Source organism: Haemaphysalis longicornis, unplaced genomic scaffold (genome assembly GCF_048455015.1).
Source record: "Haemaphysalis longicornis isolate Haplotype H1 unplaced genomic scaffold, Haemaphysalis longicornis Haplotype H1 scaffold_2, whole genome shotgun sequence".
NCBI classification, from domain to species: domain Eukaryota; kingdom Metazoa; phylum Arthropoda; class Arachnida; order Ixodida; family Ixodidae; genus Haemaphysalis; species Haemaphysalis longicornis.
In genome coordinates, this window is record NW_027526295.1 from 118,649,179 (window position 1) to 118,673,665 (window position 24,487).

At 48.0% G+C, this 24,487-nt stretch overlaps 1 protein-coding gene across 1 annotated transcript in view; it reads left to right on the plus strand.

The window, feature by feature from the left end:
- LOC144169152 (peptidase M20 domain-containing protein 2-like) overlaps positions 1 to 23,782 on the plus strand; it is a 146,874-nt gene extending 123,092 nt beyond the window's left edge. The window contains exons 6-7 of the mRNA XM_077698184.1: positions 22,616 to 22,861; positions 23,438 to 23,782. Coding sequence (XP_077554310.1) covers positions 22,616 to 22,861; positions 23,438 to 23,610 — 419 coding nt within the window. The 3' untranslated portion in view covers positions 23,611 to 23,782. The remainder of the gene's footprint in view (positions 1 to 22,615; positions 22,862 to 23,437) is intronic.
- Positions 23,783 to 24,487: the final 705 nt, after the last annotated feature.

A 24,487-nucleotide genomic window follows, 5' to 3' on the forward strand; every position in this document is an offset into this window, starting at 1 on the left:
CTGTGAGAGAAGGGAACAGGAATGAATGGGCGATTTAAAAAGCGCTTTGATGTGAATGTATCATTAAAAACCGGTTTAAAAGGATGGTTGTCCATTGATGAAATTTTAGAGGCATATAACAAGTCAACATAGGTTCGCTGGTGTGATAAGCACCATTTGTGACACTCTGCATAAGGACTCTGTACAGGGCTCGTACGGTATCCGCCACAAGAGAGGCGAAGCCCCACGTGAAGCACTGGGTCGAGCATTTTAAGTGCTGTTTTAGTGGCTGACCCATACACAACAGTCCCATAGTCCAATCTAGACCCCACTATGCTTGTGAAAATACGTAACAGGAGTTGCTTATCCGTTCCATAGGACTGGCGGGACAAGATTTAAAGAATGTTGAGAGCCTTTAGACATTTATGTTTCAATTGTTTAATGTGAGGGATGAACGTAAGCCTTTCATCCAACACCCCACTTAAAACTTGTGTTCCTTCCTCACAGGAATCGATACGCCGTTAAGGATAATGGCTGGGTCCTGATGGATCCCACGCTTCCTGGAGAAGACAACACAGGTGCTTTTTTCTGGGTTAAGTTTAAAACCGTTCTTGTCTGCCCAGCTGGCACGTTTTTTGACACCGAGCTGGACTTGACGCTCACAGATGGACATATTGCATGATATAAAAGATACCTGGATGTCGTCTACATACATTGAATAAGAAATTGTAGGTGGCAATGCCTTCCCAAGGGAGTTCATCTTAACTATGAACAGAGTGCAGCCTACAACTCCACCGTGCGAAATGCCGTTTTCTTGCACATGAACTCTTGATAGTGCGCTACCTACTCTCACGCAAAACGTTCTTGCGGGGAAATAACGAGCAAGGGTGTTGAGCATATGGCCCGAAACACCGAAAGACTTTAGGTCACTGAGGATCCCGTAACGCCAGGCGGTGTCATAGGCCTTCTCAAGGTCAAAAAACACCGTTGTGCAAAACTGTTTGTGAATGAAAGCGTCCTTTATGTATGATTCAAGGGCGACAAGTTGGTCATTTGTAGATCGCCCCCCCCTGAAGCCTGCCTGGCAGCCCTCTGGAAGACCGTTGTACTCAAGAAAGTACACAAGTCTCCTGTATATCATCTTCTCGAGGAGCTTGCACAGGCAGCTTGTAAGGGCGATGGGCCGATAGCTAGCGTGAGAGGAAGGGTCCTTTCCTTCCTTCAGGAAAGCCACTACTACGGCCTCCCTCCAAGAGCAAGGAATGTGCCCCGAAAGCCATATGTTGTTGTATAGATCTTTGCCGATCTTTGCCGATCATTGTTCTAATTCACCAGAGGTGATGAGGATATTAGCATTCCGTAATTGGTGCTTACAAATCTCATCCGCACAGTCGACAGCATTAGTTTCTGTCTTCATAGACGAAAACACGCTCACATAACCTCTTCAAGACGTACGCTACTATTCTCAATACGTGTACACATTCAAGGAGCACAGAGGGCGTACGAACGAAAATTTATAAAAAAGCATAGGCCACCAAAATACTCCTACGAATGTCGAGTTTTGCTCCAAAGACAGCTGCCTTGAGTCAATGTGAGGCTTCGCAACCCAGATAGTCAATTTCGAACAGTTTGCAGGCATGGTATGAACCATTTATTCGCTATACTCTCATACCACATACACATAATTATTCTGGTCCGCCTTGGTCCTCATGTGGCCTGCTGCTGCGCAACAAAGCTACGTATGCCAACCACGGTAAACAATATTGACCTTTGTAAATGTTGTATCGATGCTTGAAGTTAAAAAGTTAGGTTTATATGGGTCATGTTCTCAGATGCGTATAAAAAAATAAAGTGACACTGAAAGCCCTCCAGCAAGTTTCGCCTCGCATATTATTTGTACAGCCGCAGCCGAAAGTCGATGCCGGCACAATTGTGGGTGGCGCCGTGGCATCCAGGGCCGAGAAGCTGCACTTGATTGGCCGCTTCCAGTGGGAAAACCCGGAGACCAGGTTCGAGGAGCACAAGGCGCACGATGTGCTCTGCGATTTTCTTCGAGGTTCAGCGGCGCTACGTCCTCCCGACTGCCTTCCGAGCAGAATACGGAGGTAAGCACCCAGGGTGTGTGGATGAGTGGAAGATTACAGCTGTCTTAATAGTTTAGAAACATGGTTACGATTATAATTTTCTTGACGGCCTACGCACCATAACCCCTTCGCGGATAGTACACAGCCAACCTTCAACACCTGTACAACTGCCGCACTCGGCAAGATTACAAGGGCCTGTTCTGATTGGGCATGTTACACTAAATCTCACGTGGCTTTAAGAAGTAAGTCACATCATTCCTATGTAGACGCCCATGAAGTAGAACCAGTCAAACTCCATAAAATAAAAAAAAAAACACTCAGAAGCAGTTCACTACAAGTGGAAGAAATGCTGGGTCGGCACTGTATCCCTTAGTATCACTCGTAACACAAAAAAAAAAAAAAATCGGGGAAGCTTGCACTCACGCGCAAGACTTAAATGGCGGAACTGTTGTGGGTGACATTGTGCGACACAGAGTTAAGTTTTAGTATCATTGTTTATTTGCATGGCTACGGTGCCAGTAGTAGCCGTCATGTGCATCCAAGAGGTCGTCGTCTTCTTGCCGGCGAGTTGTGGATGCAAAGTCATCCTCACCATTGCAGACTTCCACCAGCTCTTCGTGATGGACTCAGGAAGAATATGCACACTCGTAGCCATGTATCGAATCATCAAGAATGTCTTCTGGATAAGGCGGCTGCCGCGATGACCTCTACCTCTCAGAACGTCTTTTCATATGTAGCATTAGCGGTGGAGTTGTTTTTCTACATGCGCAGTAGCGTGTGCGACATCGCTTTAGTTTTTCTTTTTTTCCCAAGGCCATTGCGCGATACGGGGACTCGGCGGTCGCTGTGAGGCACGCGCTCGTGAGTGCTGGGAATTTTCTCGCATCTCAAGCTTTCTGCCAGTTTCGTTTTTGATAGTTTTTGGGGGCGTGCCGAGGACGCTGGGCGGTCGCCGCGAGGCACGCACTCACGAGCACTCGGATTTTCCTTGCTGTTCTTTACCCGGGGAACGTACGGCTTGTACAACAGTTCCGATGTTAAAAACAACTCTTCACAGGCTGGGTGATGGATTGACAGTTCACCTCCTACTTCCTTGCTTGCATTGCGGCTTTAGTGACGTACGGGTTGCGTGACAAAACAGACGCTGCCGTTGTACCGCGAACGCGTGAGTGAGTGAGCGCTTTGTTAATTCAGAAAGTGAAGAAAAAGTGGACTGGAGATATTTTGAACTTCTTTGGAGTTCACCAGCATACAACCCAGTCCGGTGGAAGGAGAGAAGGGGAATGAAAAAGTATAGGCGAGAAGAAATGGGGACAGAGAAAGAGGGAGATAGAGGAAGAAAGAGTAAGCAGTGCGTAAGACTGGCTGCAGGCATTGGCCTACAGGCGTTGTATGAGGTTCGTCTCCTCGAGGAAAGCCAGGAGAAGTTGGAATGCTTCTTGCCGGATGGAGCTGGGTCCCGTCCGAAAAAGCTGGTCCATCAGTGTGCGGCCGAGCAGCCCGAGACGCTGGAGTGCGACCCGAAGCTCTGCTCGCCGGGCGATGCGAGGAGCAAAAGAGGAAGAGGGAAATAAACGGGACTGATACAAAGCTGGGCGGCTGAATTCCCGGCACGTGAAGTAGGTAGGTTTGGCTTGGGTCCCTGGTCATACGGACATCAGGAGGAACGAGCTAGCGGATCATTTAGCGTATCTCGCTGTTACAGCTCCCATTCAGTTCGGCATACCTAATCTGGCTCTTTTTGCGTCTTCAAAAGATTACGACGTTATTGATATTTAGACTGTACTCATTCAGACGCACTCCTATCGTTTCAAAAGTAACAACATTTAAATTTTACTTTGAATGTCCAGTTTCGTAGTTCCCCGCAATGGGAAGTGACCTTCTCCGAGCTGCGCTGCAGGATTCGAAGACTAAATATGTATTTTTTAGAACAGGGTTTTAACCTACGGAGCAATGTGTGCGGTGCCAGGTCCCGGAAACAATCGAACGTTTTTTGCTCCCCTGTCGCCGCTTCTCGGCAGCTAGGTAGCTGCTTGAACCCAATTGAGAGTTTGGAGTTGACGTTATTGGTTCCACATATTATCTATTGCCGCAACAAATTTTGGCCATGTAAAAAGGGATATATATATATATATATATATATATATATATGTATATATATATATATATATATATATATATATATATATATATATATATATATATATATATATATATATATATATATATATATATATATATATATATATATATATATATATATAGTCTGAAAAGATAAAAACTACCCGCCGCGGTGGCTCAGTGGCTAAGGCGTTGCGCTGCTGAGCCCGTGAGCCCGAGGTCGCGGGTTCGATTCCCGGCCGCGGCGGCCGCTTTTCTGATGGAGGCGGAAAAGCAAAAACGCTCGTGTGTACGAGATTTCGGCGCACGTTAAAGATCCCCAGGTGGTCAAAATTAACCCGGAGCCCTCCACTACGGCGCGCCTCATCGCCTGCGTTGCGTCGGCGCGTTAAACCCTACAATCAATCAAAAGATAAAAACTCACACAGAGCGCGAAAAAAATAAGGTTAGTAGAGACAGAGACAAACTAGAAAGACGCAGAAAAAAGAAATAAGTTTACTGGCGTTTCAGGGAGAGGACTCCCTTTCTTCAGAGTACAAAATAAGTTCGTTTCAGAGCTATATGTATACAGAAAATGTTGCAAGGGCGAGGGCAAGGTAAAAAGAGAGAGAGTTTGTGCAAATGGATCATGGTTGGTGGGTAGCAAAAGAATGAAGAGAGAGCGTTAAAATAAATTTTAAACAGGATAATAAGAACACACAGTCACGCGGTACGAACTTGGAAAAAAAGAGAGAGAGAAGAACCAAACACAGAGAAAAAAATAAATAAGTAAAAAATAAAAAATAATAAATAACAAGGTAATCTTCCTCCCTCGTGGCAACGGGGGTGAAAGAGGGGTCAAAACAAGATATGCCCATGCCCATGTTTGCAATGGGCAAAAAGATTAGTCACGCGGAACGAAGACGTTCCAAAGAAGATATGCACACAAAGGGCGAACATCTGCCCATTCACACCCGTTCTAGGAATCCAAGTAAGGTCATTGAGACAAGAGACACGTGGCTTCTGTTGGTGGGAGGCAGGGGTCGCGCCCAAGAGCAGTAGGACCGAAAGGCGCTTCATTGACCACGGCTTCCAGCACTTTCCCGCCCGCCGAGTCCTTGCTGGGGATGGCCTGCACCCCAGCTTCGAGGGTGTGGCTGTGCTTGCTAGCCACATCCGCGAGCTTTGCTTCACGCAAAAGCGCTGCAACCCACCTGGGTGGCGCGAGGTCGCATGCACCGCCACCCAAGCTCCCGCAGGGGCCTCTTACGACCATGACTTCCCACCGCTGCCTCTGGTCCCTCCAGCCCAACGCCCTCAACGACGTCCCAGAACACACGGTCCAACCGGCCAGCCCCGCGTGCCGCCGTAACCACCGTGGCCACGGAACTTCAGCTGAGCGCCAGGGACCCACACCCAGAGTCTCCGGACGCCCGCCGCAGCCTGCAGCCCGTACGTGCTCCTGCGACCACGGCCTCGGAGCACCGACGCATCGCCTGCAGCCCAACCCCGAGAGTGCGCCGCGCCAAGAGCGTGCCGCGCCCCCCCCCCCCCCTCGGGGACTACAACGGCCACTGGAGCCCCAACCACAACCAAGCCACTGGAAAATGCGAGCAGCGGATCCGCACTCCTATCGGACGCCCCAAAGCCAGCCTACAACCTCCGCAAGAAAGTGTCTTCTGCGCCGACAAAGTGACTAGGCTCCAAAAAACCCGGTAATGCAGCTTCCTACCCAGTATCAAAACAGTTCCTAAAATTAAGAAAGATTACTGAAAAACGCATACGTTCCCAAATGAACGTTTCCGCACTTTCACAGTATTTGTCTGCTGAGGTAGCTCCCATGGGTTTGAGGGTTAGACTGAGACCTGCAACTGCCGAACTGTCCCATTCCAACAAAAAAAGTGGCAACAAGTACTAGACAACGCATCCTTGCAATTAACGCAGATAATTCTAGATCACTACGAGACTATGTCCCATTCCCTCCGCCAGGGAGAGAAAAATCTTAGTAAGGATCTAAGCGGAAGAGAATCAGGCCTTCTACGCAGCTACGAAACCAAAAAGGCATCCGCTATATCCGAAACAAAAGTCCGTAAATTTTCCTGAGATAATATCCCTAGCAATGACAACATCCGCAAGAATAAAGTTAGCCCCATTACTAATGGCTGTTCATTATCCGGGAATGCACATGAAAATCGCCCCTTAAGCGCGCCAAATACTAACCATTCACAAGCTCTCGTTAGTCTCAGTACTAGTGAGTCGGCCAACGCAAACCCAAATTTTTATTCCCCTTCTGTAACTTCTCCCCAGGCTACTAAAACTAACAAAAATCTCACCGGAAATGTGATGAACCTCTCTAGTCTTACCCTGTCACCAGATCATAAGAGCGCCTTGTCAAAAGGTCTGAATTTTTGACCGGCAACTGGCGGTTTCAACGAATTTCAACTTTTTAAGAACTTAGACAGTTTCGCCAGAAATATGAGACAGCGAGAATACTTCCATGACCGTCCCCCAACCGACGAAGCCCGAACCGCATTACCTAGCCATAAGCACTGGACCCCTCCCACGCATCGCGATACATGCCTCGACATGTATATTAAAGCCGTTCATCGCGATGTACGAGCAGAATACCAAAAGCAAATCCCTTTCCGCTGTAACATCAGAAACAAGGAAAAGAAAGCCCTGGAGGAACTCGCAAGTTGCCCCGAAATAGCAATCAAACCGGCCGATAAAGGAGGCGCCATCGTGATACGCGACAAAGCTGACTATGTCAACGTGGCTCATAGACAACTATCAGAATCTGCGTTCTACAAAGTACTCCCTAGGGATCCCACTAATGATTATAATCTAATTGTCAAAGAAAAACTCACTGAGCTTGTCCAAAATCAGGAAATAACTGAAACAACTGCTAGTTCTCTTATCCCCTTAAGCCCAGTAGCCGGTAGATTCTACCTTCTTCCTAAGATTCATAAAAATAACAACCCAGGTCGCCCCATTGTCTCTGGAATTGGTACTGTCACTGAGAACCTCTCCCGGTATGTCGACTCTCTCATTCGCGACATTCCCCCCAGCTTTCCATCCTTCATTAAGGATACAAATGATTTTCTCTCGGATATCATGAAGATGGAAATTCCCAACAACTGTCTACTTGTTACCCTAGATGTCGTGTCGCTATACACTAACATTCCGCATGCCGATGGGATCACCGCTGTATCATGTGCGTATGTGGGGTCGGCGGGTGACACACCTATCGATTCTCTCACCCCTGAAACTTTCCTTCACCTTATCCTTGAACTTAACAATTTTGAGTTTGATGGTGTCAATTACGTGCAAGTCAGCGGAACGTCAATGGGAACCAAAATCGGGCCCAACTACGCGAACATCTTTATAGGATGTCTACAGACAAACTTCCTCGCAACCCAAAGTTTGAAGCCATTGTACTACAAAAGGTATATAGATGATATATTCATGATTTGGCAGAACGGTGAAATGGAACTTCTGGCGTTTATTGCGGCTTTTAACCTTGCACATCCTACCATCTCGCTCTCTCATTCCTACTCTACGCACAGCATACATTTCCTGGATGTTACTGTCACAGTTTCTCAGGGAAGACTTCAGACTAATCTCTAAACGGCGCTGCTAAAACTTAAACGGCGCTGCTGCTTGCAAGGCAAGCATCAGCGCAACGTGCCCATAGACCTGCAATTAATTTTTACCCCTATTCCCCCTCGTACCCATGATTTGCCCCAATCTGATTGTGGGTCCTTTTTGTCGGGTTAAAAGTATGAATACTACTCTACTACTGCACACTGAACATGTACACCCGCCCGATTTTTTTGTCAGTATCAGGGGAGCATCGACCGTTCGGTTGATCAGCGCCATATGACGGAGTGACAAGGCAATCAGGACGATGGTTGCCGCATGCGCTCTAAGCACTGGTTGCGGCAGCCCTAGTATGCTAGGCTCTTCCAGGAACTGAGCGCAGCCCCGAATCGTTCCGTTCGCTTATCACAGTGCTCTGCATACTGGCCGTCTTTGTTCTCGAAAGGCTTGTTCTGCCAATACTTAGTAAATCGCCAGTAGCGCATATTTCGAGATTTGCACGTGGAATGCTCACGCTGCTGCTATCAGTAACTTTCCCTTGCCGGCTTTGCACTGCCTGCTCGGCAGGCAGTGTGATAAGCGAAGAAAAAAATCGGGGGCAGCGTTCTGCTCTTGGAACAGCCTTGCAGACGATGGCCGCCGCAGCGTTTGCTTAGTTCGGATGCGGCTATTCTCGCCAAATTTGTTTTGTCACTACATTATACGCGCGGGTCACCATGAATCGTCGATGCTCCCGTGATGTTGATAAAAAATTGGGCCGGTGTACATTCTCATCCTAACCCGCTCCCACTGCGACAATTGCGCGTTTAATTAAGACCAATGACAGCAAAGTCAAAGTTAACGAAGCATGCGTTAGTTCACTCTGGCGCAGCATGCGTAGAATATTCCCGTATGATCTTAATGGCCCTTGAACGGTCACGTAAATAGGCCCATACCGCGAAACAAGGCCCAAGTTTGGTTAGGGTACAGCAGAATTGAAGTGACGTTATATTGTATTGACCACATTACCGTGGTTCGCCTGGTTTGCGATCCGGCCTTCTCGTCCGACTGCAGCCGGCTTTCCTGTGGTGGCACTGTTCTGCGAATATGACGCCCTTCCCGGGCTTGGCCATGCGTGCGGGCACAACCTAATCGCCGAAAGTGCGCTGGCTGCAGCGGTTGCCGTACAAAAGCTCATGTATCTCCCACGAACGGCAGCTACCCGGGTCTCCTCTGCAGGGAAAAGTGAGTATAGTCTTGGCGAGCCCTTGAGGTGCCGTGTGTACGATAAAGAAATGTTTGCCAGTTCTTTACTTTGCTTAAGAATGTCGCTCTATGGCGGAATTCGCTGCTACAAGGCTCCGGTTATGGCCGAGTGATTGAGTGCGCGTATTGGGAGCTTCACATTTAGTCCGAATACCGAGGCCCGACCAAAACGTCCTAGCTGCGGGAATTGCATACAGGCCGTATTGAGGCCGCGCGGATGTTTTCAAGCGAAATATTCATCATCATCATCATCATCACCAGCCTATCTACGCCCACTGCAGGGCAAAGGCCTCTCCCATTCTTCTCCAATTACCTCGGTCCTCTACCAACTGTGACCAATTTATCCCTGCAAACTTCTTGATCTCACCTGCCCATCTAACTTTCTGCCGCCCCCTGCAACGCTTGCCTTCTCTAGGGATTCACTCTGTTACCCTTAAAGTGACACTGAAGTGATATGTAAACGTTGCGAGATTACTAGCGCAAATTCTAGTCCGGAGTCCCCAGGCCATGTTTCGACCACTCTGGGCGCGTTTACGCGATTTTATTTAGTAGAAAAATTAATTCGAAAATGCTGTCCTCCTCTCTTCACGCTCGCCCATTTTCTGTGGCGTTTTCGTGTGACGTCGGGAGGAGCCGAGCTCGCAATTGGCTGCGCCCCGGCCTTCAGGCAGTCAGTCGACCCAGCGTTTCGTCCGCCGGCCGCTGACGGGTCGTCGCAATTCGTTCGCTCAGTTGAAAAGAAGCCAGGACACGTTTGTGAATGGAAGAATGTGCCTTTCTTTACTTGGTTAGTTTGTACACTGTATATAGCTCTAAGTCAAGGTCGCTTCACACAAGCGCTGCACAAGCGCACATGCGACGCTTCGCTGGCTGGTACGCCAGTAGGAAAATATAAGGACTCTTGAAGGCAGGAGAAGAGTCAGCGAAGTCAATATAGGTACTAAGGAAATAAAATCAACTGATATTTTTACCGTACAGCGTAAAACTAGGGTGCGGGAAGCACTTTTTTGCACTGGTCGAACAACCACAGCGGTCAGCAGCACGACTACGCATCTGCGAACGCTTTTCCGTCTAAGAAATGCAATTGCTAGATGTGATATATTGTGGAAACTAGGGAGATGCTTACTGCACGAGCGCAAAACAACAAATAGTCACCTAAGCTGCTTGAAATGCCAAAACTAAATAAAAGTGTAAACTGGTTATACAATATATACCTTATATTACCAAGGTCAGCGGAGCCCGCCCTGTAGCCTAGTGGTCTAGAGCGCTGGGTATGTCATTGCAGGTGTTTTGCAAGTCGTGAGTTCAAATCCGCGCGGGTGCGTGCTTTTTTTTTTAATCAGTTAACTTTTTCGTTTTCCGCCGCTGTTTTCTATACTGAGTTCACCTTATTTGGGCCGTTCACTGCTCCACAAACTAGTTCAGAGAACGCGCGGAGGCTTACACTGGCGCGCTAGCGAGTTCTTGTTGGCGTGCTGTTGCCATCAGCACCGACTGCTTGCGGGCAGTGGGCACAGGCCAGAATCAACAGACCCTTGGCCTGGTGCGAACACGCTTTTTACGATACAGGCATGAGTGAGGCAAGCTCCAAATATGGGGGAAAAGCGCATGGCATTTGAGCGCCTGCGGGGACGCGGAGGGCGTTCATGCACTGCGTAGGTCTCGGTTAGTGAATGCTACGATTCCAAGCCGTCCTGGGAGGCTTATGTTACGCATTTTACAGCCGACAACATCGCAGAAGCGCGGTACGATGATTACTGAGATATACAGAATGCCCATCCAACAACGCCATCGGTTGTGTTTTACAGAACCGAAACTGAAACTTGTTTGATTGCTAACCTTGGGCATCGTCAAATAACGATGCTCCCTCCTCCCAACGTCACAGCTATAGTTGGTGCGGCCGCCGCATACCGCGCATAGTAGTGTTTCTTCTTTCGCGCTGTGTAAAATAATTACCGATTTGTCAACCGGATAAACGATGAAAAGTGGGCTAATTTGAGCCAGTCTACGCAGTGCAAGCAAAAACAGGAGCTTGTCAAATTCACTTCAGTGTCCCTTTACTGACCAGCGGTTATCTTGCCTTCGCATTACATGCCCTGCCAACGTCCATTGCTTCTTCTTAATTTCTACTAATACGTCTTAACGAAATCTTAACACGGCACAAATCTATGAAACAGAAATCTTTCAGTGATTGTCTGGATCGTCTGGTCTGGTCAAGTGCAGATCGACGTAAACCGTTGCGCGCGTCCTGGAGGTGTCAGGCACACAAGCAGACAAAACCAGTCGCGTATCTGCTCACATTGCTGAAAATGTCGTCGAAAGAAGCCTTCTGGCGTCTTTCTCTGCCAGGCAAATGTCTCTGTTTTCTCTCCCGTCCACCCCTCGGTCTCTTCCCCTCCGGTCTCGCCCCTCCCGCAATAAACACGGAGGAGGTTCACTACAGTCAATTCAATTTCCCGTGTTCCACTGCTCACACCAATGTACTCGAACCTTCGGTTAATGCTGAACTGGGAACACTGCCACGAGGTGAAGGCTCACGCGTGCCTTTGTTTTTGTAGTTTTGAGTGGAACTATTGTTTTCAAAGCACGTTTTTTATTCACTCATTTATTCCTAATTAAAAAAAAACACTGCGAGTACCAGTTGTGCATTGATGTTATAGCTCAAGTGTCTACAAAGTACGTTTCCAGATTTAGAGGTGCGGAAAGGTTTTGGCTATTTAAACTGCTCGTTCAAAAATACTTTGAACTTTAGAAGTTGGCCGGATTGCTGTATCGGGGCAGAACAAGGGGGCAGACCAAAAGTTTCCGGTTAAGCAGTCCACGAACAATTATCGTGTTTGAAACTGCTGGTCATTGTAAATCGAGTGCCTCAACATGAATTATGTAACTTTCAAAGCTATTCGGAGGCCGCGGCTTTCACCACTACCTCAGCAGTAGGCGCCAGCTGCCTTAGTTTATTATCATTAAATACCGGCGTCACTAAAACCTTATGAATAAATGAAATGGTCAAGTTTTCATGTCAACCGGACTTTTTGTGTTACATACTCAAATCCAGATGCCAACCGCTTTTTCGCATTTCAATATTTCTGTCTCGCTTCCGTCCTACTTCATTCTGTGGGGGCGTAAAACCCTCCGTTTGGGGCATGGCGGCGCTGACAACGCCCCCTCCTTACCGGGGCCAGAGCTCTCCGATGTAGGCAGTTGAGAAACTCCGCCTCACAAAACAGCCCGCACCACTCTGGGCTGGAGGGCAACGAACTTGCCCACCAGTTCGCCCGAGAGATGGAACACCGGGTAGAGGAAGGTGAGCCACAGTCCATAATTAGTTATAAGGACATTACGAACCACTACAGGACGGAGAGGCGACGTTACCCCGATCCTCACAAATCGCTTAGCAGAGAACAGCAAGCGATTTACAGGCAGATGCAAGCAGGATCCTTCCCGCACCCTTACCTTCAAAACAAGATGTATCCGGAAAGGTACGACAAGGAATGCAATTTTTGCAAGATTCAGTTAGGCACGCTCCAACACGTCATTGGAGTATGCGATTTCTACAAGCCAATCCCACCACCTTTCACCTGTCCCACTACCCCACCCCATTCATCATCCACCCTTACCGAGCGATGGGAGACCTTGTTAACAAGCCCCGCCCTGGAAGACCAGCTCGTTCTGATCTCCAGGGGCCAGGCGGCTAGAGAAGCATATGGGTCCCGTGAAGAGGGAACCACTTCCATCGACGGCGTCTAAGAAGATGTCGTAGTAGCTCGATTCAATAAAAGTTGTTTCTCTCTCTCTCTCTCTGGACCCCCCCCTCGCCCAATTTTTGTATGATGATTATTGATGATCGCTATTAGTTCCCATTTGTAGCGGGGTGATGATGTGTCATCTTACGAGAAAGGACTAATATACCTATGTTTAATACTCTTGGTGTAACACTAGTTCTGCTTAGGGAAGGCACAAAAAACTTATTAGGCACAAAATACTTGTTTTTCCTGTTACCCGTGTTAACTGTCCTAGGCAATTTTCCTCTCTCTGCTTTTCGTCCACCAGCATTCTAATCTTCTTTTCGTCGCCTCAACAGCCTCGAAGTTAACTTCCTCTGTGCTACCCTTCTTCTGGAAGCATAACTTTTCCCTCGTGTAGATTGGCATGGATACCCTCGCATTCTAACACTGCGTGCCGCATAGTTTCTGTTTCTTTTCTGCAGACCACGCATACCATATAATTTTGTGAATACACTAGCGCCACTGTGTCCACCATATGTATTATCCGAAAAACCCATTAATTATTACAACTGACAACTTAATGTTATAACTTTATTTTAAAGGTGCATAACTCTTTAATTTCGTGCTTTCATATCTTGTTCATTGCTTTCGCAACTCCGGTTATTACGTTTGCGACTGTTTTGGCGCCTGCACAACTGCCCCTACCAATTGCCGCTTGCGCGGTCATTCGTGTCCATAATAGGTCCTACCTGAAGTAGTTGTAGGAAGCAGGCGTGAAGCGGATGCGGCTCCCCACATTTATTTAGTTCGCGCAGGCCCAGCCAGAACGAGCGGCCACCCAGCTGCTGAGTCACGTTCCAACTGTCTGTGGCATGTGGCACCGCTGATGATGCCGAGCAAGCACCACTGATGGCGATTGTGGCGCTCATGATGACGATGGCGATGGTTTCGCTACATACTACATTTGCCGTTGTCGCTCGGCCTACAGCACACTGTATACGCCAAAACTAATCCAGTAGCTGATAAAGCGGCTCTAAAAATCCTTTCAGGCTTGCTTTAAGCCGTCGAGGAGAAATTTTAATCCTTTTTTGCCGCAGTAAGACCGCCGATTACACGCCGCAGACGACAATGAGCAAGCGACGACGCATCTCGATGACCACACGGTCGCGTTTTTCCCCCTACTCTTGCTTCGAATGCATATAAAACACTTGCATGTTTGAACCCATTGGCCTCCTTCGGTACAACAAATTTCCGTAAGCACCGAAATACCATTTTTCGCCCAGCTAGTCGAGCGGCGAAGCACGTTGTACAGTTTATGTTGTCACCAACAGATGGCGGCACTCTACAGAAAATCCACTACAGTGAACCAATCGAAAGGACGTTTTTTGATGCATGGGCCCTAGGAGAGTTTCGCAACTCTTATATCATGTAACTCTGACTGGGGAGAGGGAATCCTCACGCGCCCCCCTCCTCTCTCTACTAGGGTACCTCGCGGCACCTCTCCCAGCTCGGGTAGCATTCAGTATGTCATACAATCTCTCCTACCCATCCTCACAACGCAGTATGTTGGCGAACAGTGACCGCCTGACGTCTTTGCTTTCTTTAAATGGACCCCGCAACACTCTTTTGAACTTTTTTTGAAATTCCTAATGCTTGCAGAACGCAGTCACCCAGCACATCCAGCACTTAGATTAGGGGGTCGCAAAGTATCTCAGCCAAAAGGTATTGCTCTATACTCATCAGACAACTTGTAAACTCACTCAAAAAAAGTTTTCCCTCTTTCCTAGTCTTGACTTTCTTCGACGGCCCGGATCACGTCACTATTTCTATGTAGCGGCTGTTGGCCGGTTTTCATTCAGTTACATCAATGAACGCTTTTCGATAGCAACTTAAAATAAACCCACAAATACAAAGCAGAAATGGAAGCCGTATCAGGTGCGACGAGCAAATCACGCAGTGCCGCTCAGTGGGTACGATAACTATAGCTTTCGAAGTGGTTCCAGATGCGAAGGAAATACTAGTGAAAGCGCTTCTCGAAAGTGGTACAGGTTGCCTTTAATAAAGAGTTCTCTCCCTCTCAAACGGTCGCCAAACTCCTTATCCCAACTCTAACGCAGATATATAAATGACGCCTGGTAGCAGACCAGACGCTTTAAAAGAGATATTAGCAACATTGTGGTTATAAGCTTCATACCGAAAAGTAATGAATTAGCGACGGACGAGACATGAGCCGAAAGGCGAATACCAGTTCTGAGAAGGTGAACCCACAGTTTGGAGGGCGTAGTAGAGGAAGCGGTTTCCCTTTCCGGCCATGAGTCTCCATCGTCACCTGAGCGAAACTGGAAAGCGGTCATGAATTTTCGTTGAGGAAACGGTTCACGATTCCCCTACCAAATCGATGCAAGAAAGTGTCCTGTTACTTGAGTGGGTATACTCATCCAGGGGTGTATCTTACGAAGAAGAATATCATGCACCGGCCTCTTTTTTTTTCTGGAAACGTGAAATAATGCGGCACTCTCGGGACACACACCAGGCTACTGAAGATTGATTGATTGATTGATTGTAGCGTTTAGTGCGCCGACGCTTCACAGGCGATGAGGCCCGGCGTAGTGGTGGGCCCCGGATTAAATTTGACCACTTGGAGATCTTTAATGTGCGCCGAAATCTCGGACAAGCAGGCATTTTTGCTTTTCGCTTTCATCAGAAAAGCGGCCGCAGCGGCCGCGAACCGACCCGCGTCCTTGTGCTCAGCAGCACAACGCCATAGCCACTGAGCCACCGCGGCGGGTCCAAGCCACTGAGGAGCGCGTTTCGAAAGTATACTGCCGATAATTAAACGCTGTCCCTAGCAAGCCCGACGAGCGTTTTCTCGGATCTAACAAAGACCGTTTAAAAGAACTATGTCGTCAGATATCAGCGAATGTCAAAGACCTCCAGGTAGCCGAAATTATTCCAAGGACATGCACTGCACAGAGCCTGATAAGCCCAGGTGCAGCTTTGCTGCGTAAAGCACCCAACTGAGCAGGCTTCATAAAAGACGTCAAAATAGGAATTGGTGAAACGGCCTTTTGTGACGGTACCGGTCATCGTTACTGGCCACTGCGCCTGAGTGGGTTTGTTGTTGTGCCTACGTCCAACATCAACATGACGTTACCACAATGTTGAGCCCAACAACATGTCAGTAATTGTAAAGCTTCTACGTCGACCTGTGCATACCGGTTGTCGATGTTTTCTGATTCGACGTCCACAACTCACGCACTAGGTGCACATTTCTGAAGCTAAATCATGCTATCGCGAGCTACCAGGGATGCTAGCTCGATTAGCATTTCTGAGGCCATAGTCTTACTTGTAACGACACCCGAATTTACTCTGTTTTCTTTTCGTCTCATTACTCCTTATTCTGCTTGCGGCGTCGGCAATTTTATGCGCCGTTTCGATGCAACAGACGGCCATGGCCCACGCTGGCTTTTTTAATAGGCCGCTTAATGTTCTCGCACTATTACAACAAAATGAAGCGACAACTGGGGAGGGAAAAATGCCTATTACTTATTTCGGGTTTGCCCCCACCTGTGAACTAGATAATGCTCAACCGCGACCACTCTTCCCCTATACCACTCTGCCCCTATACGCCTCTCAAGGCGCAACAGAAGTTACCGCCTTCGGTGTTGGAGGATAGCCACTGGCATTGCCACAGCCAGTGGTTGTGAGTCCGGATTCAGAAGTGCGGTGGGGCCATGGCACGGCACTCTGAACTTACTGAGCACTTCATTTTTTAATCCCTGCGCGATCCCGTCCACGCAGACGATCACTCGCGCAGACGAAATACAATCATGTGTTGGCTACTGCTGCTCGATTTTTACAGCGCAGCTGTTGTCGGTCGAAGCTTTTCGTCCGTAGGCTGTAGGTCGTGCGTCACGCATGGGTAGGAGAAGGCTCCCAGACCAAACGGTGGACTCTTTCGATGAGTCTGAAAAACGCCTCGCCGGCGATTCCAAAACCCACCGATAGAGGGCTCGGTGGTCTCGCAAAGGCAAGTTCCTCTCCATCCCACTAGGAAAGGGGGATAGGGGGAGCTTCCCACCGCTCACGTTGGGCTGCCGCTCCCTACCGCAAGGGAGTGGTAGCCGTAGAATTTGCACGGCGATGGAGCTGCCGTTGTCGGGTGAGCGCCCGTTGATGTTCGGGCAGACACAAGAGAACCGCATCTCTGCTGTTTCAGCAGATTTTACAATGGCTGGAACTGGGCTTAAGGTTCTATGCCTACTGTGTCAAAGGTGAAGATATTCGTGAACTATTTCTGCTTTTTGCGCGCAGGTTGAAGTTGTCTTCGATGCACCCGATAAAGAGGCAGCCGAGGTACCGAGTGCAATGGACGCCGCCGTTCTGGCTTGCACCAACCTGTGTCTGTTGAGAGCACGCCTTGATCAAGAATCTAGAATGCATAGTAAGGGTGCTTCTAATAGCTTCTGGTTTCTGTTTAGTTAGCAACTTGTAACTGTAACCCGGTTTTCCTAGTGCTAGCAGCTTGAGTTTGGGTTGTCGGCTTTTTAAAAGAAGAGGGAGTATTTTAGAAGAATGGCTTGTGCGTGGATTGTACAGTAGACTCCCGATAAAGGGAACTTCAAGGGACCGAAAAATTTCGTTCCAATTACCAGGAATTCCGTTTACTGAGACAGAAGTGCAAAAGTGCAAATTTATGTGCGCACACACTCTTAGTACAATTTCATGAAACCCTACGCACTAGAAGGTGAATGTACAGTATAGTTTTTCAGAAAGAAAGAATATAACATCAGGTTTAGGCGCAGTATTCGCAAAGTTTACTTTGCCTCAATTAGTCAGTGTGCACTCAAATGCATCAAATATTTTTTTGTTTGTCTTCTTCCAACTGCATCTTCAAGATCATTTTTCCACGGCCAGTAAACTGTGGACCAGGTTTTCGATCCTTGTTCCTACCGAAAAAAATGTCTTAAATACTACACAGCTGACTGTCCTCCTCAGGTGTGGTATGTTCTAGGATAGCTATCTCTTCATATCCACTTTCCGGCTCATCCTCCTCATCCGCCTCTTCATCACACACGCTTTTTTGGGCCCGAATCACGAAGTTTCGAAGGCATCCCGTAGCTGGCGCGGCGGCCGTTTTTCTGATAGAGGCGAAAACAAAAACCCCCGTTTGTACGAGAATTCGGAGCCCGTTAAAGATCCCCAGATGGTCAAAATTAATTCGGAGCTCTCCACTACGGCGCGCCTCATCGCCTGCGTTGCGTCGGCGCGTTGAACGCTGCACTCAATCAATCAATCAATCAATCAATCAATCAATCAATCAATCAATCAATGATCAAAATTAGTTCGGAGCCCTCCACTACGGCGTGCCTTATCGCCTGCGTTGCGTCGGCGCGTTGAACACTGCAATCAATCAATCAATCAATCAATCAATCAATCAATCAATCAATCAATCAATCATCCTGTAGCTTCTCCTTGTCGTTCGGGATCCTCGTGAAGCTGCTTTTCGGAACACCCTGCGTCGCCGCGAATGTCGTCGTCGTGTAAGAGCCACTTCTTATGTAAAGAATGGCGCCGGTTTTGTTTTATAACGTAAGCGCATGATGTGCACGCTTCTGTGGCGCCACTTTAACTGAGGCTAGGGGCCTCAACTTTGCGAGTGCTGATGAACCACCGAATTCAGAAGACGGAATCGTTGTAATGAAGCACAAATAGTACCACGATGGCATGAACGAGGCGACAGGAGGTATGCCCTGCGACTTGAATCGAGATCGAACGGCAAGAACAAGAACTGCGATGTCGCACTCGCCGCGCTAACACTGCTGGCTACTAACGAGGCAAGGTTTACCAGGTCAATTGGGCTAAAAACAACGAAACAGCCGAAACCGAAAAAATCTTATGCTTATGCAAAGGGTATGACAAGAAGTTTCATCTTAGGTTTCGTTTACACGGAGAAGCAGAAATTTTAGTCCGGATAACTCAAATGTTTTTTACGTTATCTGAATACAAACCCAACCAACTTACAGGCTGCTGCTCCGCTAAAGCGGCAATTCTGTTTAAGCAGTTTACGTTTATCTAGATTCTACTTATAGCGTATTACAAGATATTTCTAATCTATGTAAATGGAGCATATATAGAACCTGACCTCGTTTGTAGAGGTCGGAAGATGAGGAAAAATATTTGTATTTTGCGGCCAAATCGGCAAGTACTACAGTGAATCCACAGTTGTTCGTGGAAGCGTGTAGGGCTGTTTTATTCCTGAAGATTTTGACATAAAAGCACGCAATTTATGATTTTTTATGGACGCGTTATAAAATGCGGTCACCATGCATTGCATTTCCTCTTTGCGACTAGAAGGATTGCCGCCATACCGACGTCAGTTAATGAACAGTAAAAACGGCGTGACAAACAGAAAAATCAGAGGACATCTAAGCACTTCTGATGGGTCGTGAATGCGAAAGTATGAATGTCCAGCTGAACGCCCTCTGTCGCCTCTCATTGTCGACGGGCTTCTGAATCTTGCCGCTGAATATATGCTTTGGCTCGCGATCCGCCTTAACACTTTTGAATGAGCGCTACTACTCACCTGCCTTGGCATGTTACCAGCGCTGGAGCAACCCGATCCCCGAGCGACTTCTGGCGGATCTTTAGCACGCGCACAAGAAAGGCCCCTGAGCGGATTACTCTGCAGGATGGCGACACCATCGTTTCCGACCCAGCCAGCATTGTTGAAATATTCACAAAACACTTCTTGTCCGCGTACTCCTCGTCACGGGACAGCGGCTTCCCGCTTCTGCTCGCGCAGATAGGTGATGTCATACACACGCCCAACATAACCGTTGAGGATGTCACGGCTGCTATCCGCAGCCTACCTTCGAAGAAATCCTCAGGCCATGATAACATCCCATGCTTCATTATAAAAGGCTGCTCTGCCATTTTCGCGCCGTTGCTCTGCCACATTTTTTTTCTCTCGCTTGAAGAGCGGCACTTTCCGACAAATTGGAAACCCGGCGTTGTTTTTCCTCTCCATAAGTCCGGAAATGCGTCTGTGCCTGGGAACTATCGACCAATATCTCTCCTTTGTTCTTTCTCAAAAGTTTTCGAAAAAGTAGTACACCGTTATCTCTTGTCCAAAATCCGGCCCCTAATTCATAGTAATCAGCACGGTTTTATACCTGCCCGGTCCGTCGAATCAAACCTTGCCTGCTTTCTGAGTGACGCCAGCAAGTACATACTTTCACGTCAACAAATGGATGCCATCTACTTCGACTGCAGCAAGGCCTTCGACCGCGTAAACCATGATTTGCTCCTTCGCAAACTGTCTGCTTATGGCTTGGCTCCTGCTTTCTGCGAGTGGTTTGCAACCTACCTCAAACCGAGAACAAACTTTGTTCAGTACGCTGGTGCTAAGTCTCGCAGCTTCACTGTACCGTCCGGGGTTCCCCAGGGCTCTATTCTCGGTCCTTTATTGTTTAACTTATTTGTGAATGATGTGCAGTTAATTATAAAGCATTCATCTCTATTGCAGTTTGCAGACGACATGAAACTCTATCGCGCAGTGGGATCACAGGCGGACTGCGCCCAGCTTCATCGCGACGTACAAGCAATCTCCCTCTGGTGCAAAACTAACTACTTAGATTTGAATCCATTGAAGACCGTTACAATTACATACACTCGAAAAACCTCTCCTTTAACCTTCCCGTACCACCTCGACTCTCTGACGATAAGAAGAGTAAGCGAAACAAGTGATTTGGGCGTTCTGATGGATTCGAAACTACGATTCACACCGCATGTTAACTACCTCGCACGCTCATCTCTTCGGACTTTGGGCACTATCTCTCGTGCAACAAGGGACTTCTCAGGAGGTTTGTGTTTCCTTGCTCTGTACAAAGCCCTTGTACTCCCAAAGCTGGAGTTTGCATCGGCAGTCTGGAACTGCATGAGTGCGTCGTCGTCTTTGCGCTTGGAAAGGGTTCAGAAAAGGTTCACGCGCATCTTCTCTAGCCGCTACACCCTACACGAGAAATAAGCTTACAAGGATGTCATCAAGCGGCTGAAGCTCGAAGAACAGCAATCTAGACGCACAAACCGCGATTTAGTGTTTTTGTTCAAGTGTATCCACTCCAGATTCGACAGCCCGAAATTAGTGAGCTCTGTTCGGCTAAGGGCACCAATTCGAGTTCTCCGCCCCCACCTTTGCTTTGATGTGACCACCTCAGAGATGCTGTCTCCAGTGTGCCGTGTGCAACGTGTGTATAATGATGACTTTCGTGCATCTTTGGACGTCTTTTCCGGCAATGTTAACTCTTTTAAACGCGCCCTGAAAAATGCATGCTTTTGAAGCCGCTCTTGCCCATTCAGTATACAAGTTATCTCGTGTTCGTGTTTTCCGTTCCCTTCCCATTTTCTACACTTGCACCGTTTACCGTACACATACTCCCGTGTACCTATGTATGTGTGTCCGCACGTGTGTGTGCATGCATGCACGTGCGCATGTGCCTACACTTGTTCACCTTCACATGCACCCGCGTGGGCATGCGTGTATGTATGTTTTGTTTGCACTCACGAGCGTATGTGCCGTGCATTTATATAAATTTTGCTTTATATGCACTTATTTCCAGTATCCATGTTCCCCAGTAAGTTACGACGGTGGATTGTACTGAACTTGCGTGTATGCCAATGTACTTTGTAGTATACCTTGTCACAAGCCCTGTCTCAGCGCGTGCTAATGTACCTGACTGTAATCTTAATTCCTTAAATGTATAAATTGAGTGTGTGTGTGTGTGTGTGTGTGTCTGTGTGCGTGTGTGTGCGTGTGTGTGTGTGTGTGTGTGTGTGTGTGTAAGTGTGTGTGTGTGCGTGCGTGCGCGCATGCGTGCGTGCTTACGTGTGTGTGAGTGCGTGTGCGTGCCTGCGAGCACGCGCGTGTGCGGTGGTACTATGTACTTTGTGACCCCTGCACTTCATAACCAGTCACCATGTCTTACAGTTTGTTTATCTGTGTGTCGCCCTGTCCTTTTTGTGTGCACCACCAAGAAGGCCTAGTGCTGTTGGTGGGCACCACCCAATAAACAAGAATAAACAATAAAACTTGTTCCTTTCTTCAGGCCATATGCCCTCTTAGGGGGTAGACCAGTAATCGGCCCAGCAATTAGCATTGAGGGTATAAAGCGTCCGCTCTAAAGAAATTCACTTATACATAACGTGGATAAGCAAAAGCTTAGAAGGATAGTGCGGGCCGCGTTACACCTAGACGTGGTATTACGCGAGTAGAACAGTGCACACGGGCGGCGCAGATCCCTGAAGCCGGGGAAGCTCTGGGGTGTGCCAGTCTGCTTGATGACGTAATTCGCGCCGCAAGACGAAGACCCGAAAGCGAAGAAAGAGGAGAAACGCGGTGTAGAAGAAAACTAGCTGGCAGCAATTTGCGCCAAAATATGAAGAAACGAAAGCGAAGAAAGATGAAAATACGATGTTAGCGGTGAACAAGTCGCGAATAAGTATCGACAGGCTTTCTCCTTCAGTGCAAAACACCTAAGTAGACTTGTGTGCCCCAAGGAATATCTTTTTGGTAATAATACACGTTATGCTCGACGCGTTCCTTACATTGCGCATTTAAAAGTGTAAAAATAATTTGCAAACAAGTCGCCGCTAGTAAAACGGACCTTGCAGCGAGCCTTTCAGGATTGTAGTGTGGTTCCGATTTTGCATTCACCAACTAACTATACAAAACTAGCGCACTAGAACTCTCACTAGTGGTTACACTTTACGTGATGGCACAAACACACTGCTGTTCATCCTCTGGGGGTTCAGTAGCAGGTCCACCTTGGCGCAACCAGAGTAATAAATGTTGACCGCGTGCACCTCACACTCTTTGTGCAGGAGTCATAATGCGAACGGAAGCGACTAATGAATTGGAGGTTGTGCGCAGCGGGCTTCAGTTCAGCGTGCGGTCGTCGAGCACCAAGCGGCTGTTGAACATTCGCCGTGACCTAGAGGCCTGCATGGAGGCGGCAGCAAGGGCTACGGGATGCCAGGTCAGCGTGACTGATCGTGGCTCCATCTGCAAGCACATGAATTTGAACGAACCTCTGATCAGGCTTTATCAACGACACGCCGAGACGTACGGTAAGTATTTAAGGAGCTCGGAGGGAGGGAGGGCGCGGGAACGCGCGGGACGGTATTGTGAGCAGGCAATGCTACGCAAATTTTAATTATTGAATGAAACGCCAAAAAAACAAGAATAATGATATCGGGCGGTACAAAATCACTTGTTTATATTTCAAAAGGCAGAATTGGGTGCTGCGTTCTGTTTGAAGTTCTTTGTGTTAGGGCGGGAGCCTCAACTGCCCCACTCTGCAAAAAACCGCCGTTGTTTTTCCAATGGATGCTGCGGTAAAGAGTATACAAATTAAAAACAGATGTGTGATCCGATGAGATTTGAACCCATGTCTTCGCAGTAGCGTGACACGTCAGCGTGACGCCACATCAGCAGAAGAAAAGAGGCTGGTCGATGTAATTTCGTTTAAAAGAGACAGAAACGATAGCGATGAAAGAAAAAGACAGCAATACGTTGTACCAGTAAAAAAAGTTGTCAACCAGCAAAAGTTGGGAGCTCTAAAAGCACAAATGCAGTCTTAAATGCTTGGTTGAAATGGTGCGAAACTGTAAGTATACTTATTCAGAGCTATGCATATCGTGCAGGAATGACATTTGATGACGCTGAAAGCGCACGTACGGTGCTCACGGGATCCTCCTCGGACGTGGGAAATGTGTCTCACCGGCTGCCGACCCTCTACGCGACATTCCGCATCGAGTCCACCGTTATGAACCACACGGAGGAGTTTTGCCGCGTCGCTGTTACCAGGGAATCCTAGGAGACTGCTTTGGACGTGGCAAAGGCGCTGGCCCTGACTGCGTACGACCTACTGCGCGATCGAAGACTGCTGGAAGCAGCCTGGGACTACTTTGAAGGGTGCTCTGTCAGTGTTCCTTTGTGCGAACACACCCTACGCGGCGATGAAGAAGTGAACACTGTCTGACATGGAAATACAAGCTCGTTTGAGTAGCGTTGTGACATAAATCTGCCACTACAGCGTCCTCATTGCCATCACAAAATAAAATGTTGGCGGGCCTCCGGGTTAAAGTTATTTCTACTTGTCACGCTTTGATGTCACCATCCTGAGGACTCTTTGTTGAAGTGAATAACGAATTAAGTGAAGGTCACAATTTACCCCCTAACACAATGAAGGGCTGCGCCAAACGCTAGTGGGAAGCTGCATGACGGCAGGGCATTCCCGTGGATAGTTACACGCAGTGGTGGATCAGAGCACAGAATAGAGTAGAGCAATACCGCTGATCCTCCTGAGGAAGAAAATCACGGTCCACATTCTCATGAGGGACAAAAATGGGTTGCGAATGCCTCAGCCACTGGCCATGCAACTTTAGTCGTAACTACGTCCCTCAAAGAAACATCACTTCTCAATTTTGTGGATGTGTAAATACGGATTTCCACATCCGGACACAACATTTGTCTGGTGATGAACGCCGGCCGCGACGGCCCCACCTTCAAAAAATACTGGCAGGCGAAGGGACACCCTAAACACTGCGCATTGCACTTCTCTTGCCGAACTACGAGAAATATGCTACGACCTTCTACACAAAAAGAACAAAAAAGGCATTGCAGGCGAAGGCGCGGTTTAGTAATTGTGCGATAGGAACTTAATCCTAACCTAAATGTGACCGTGATAGTTA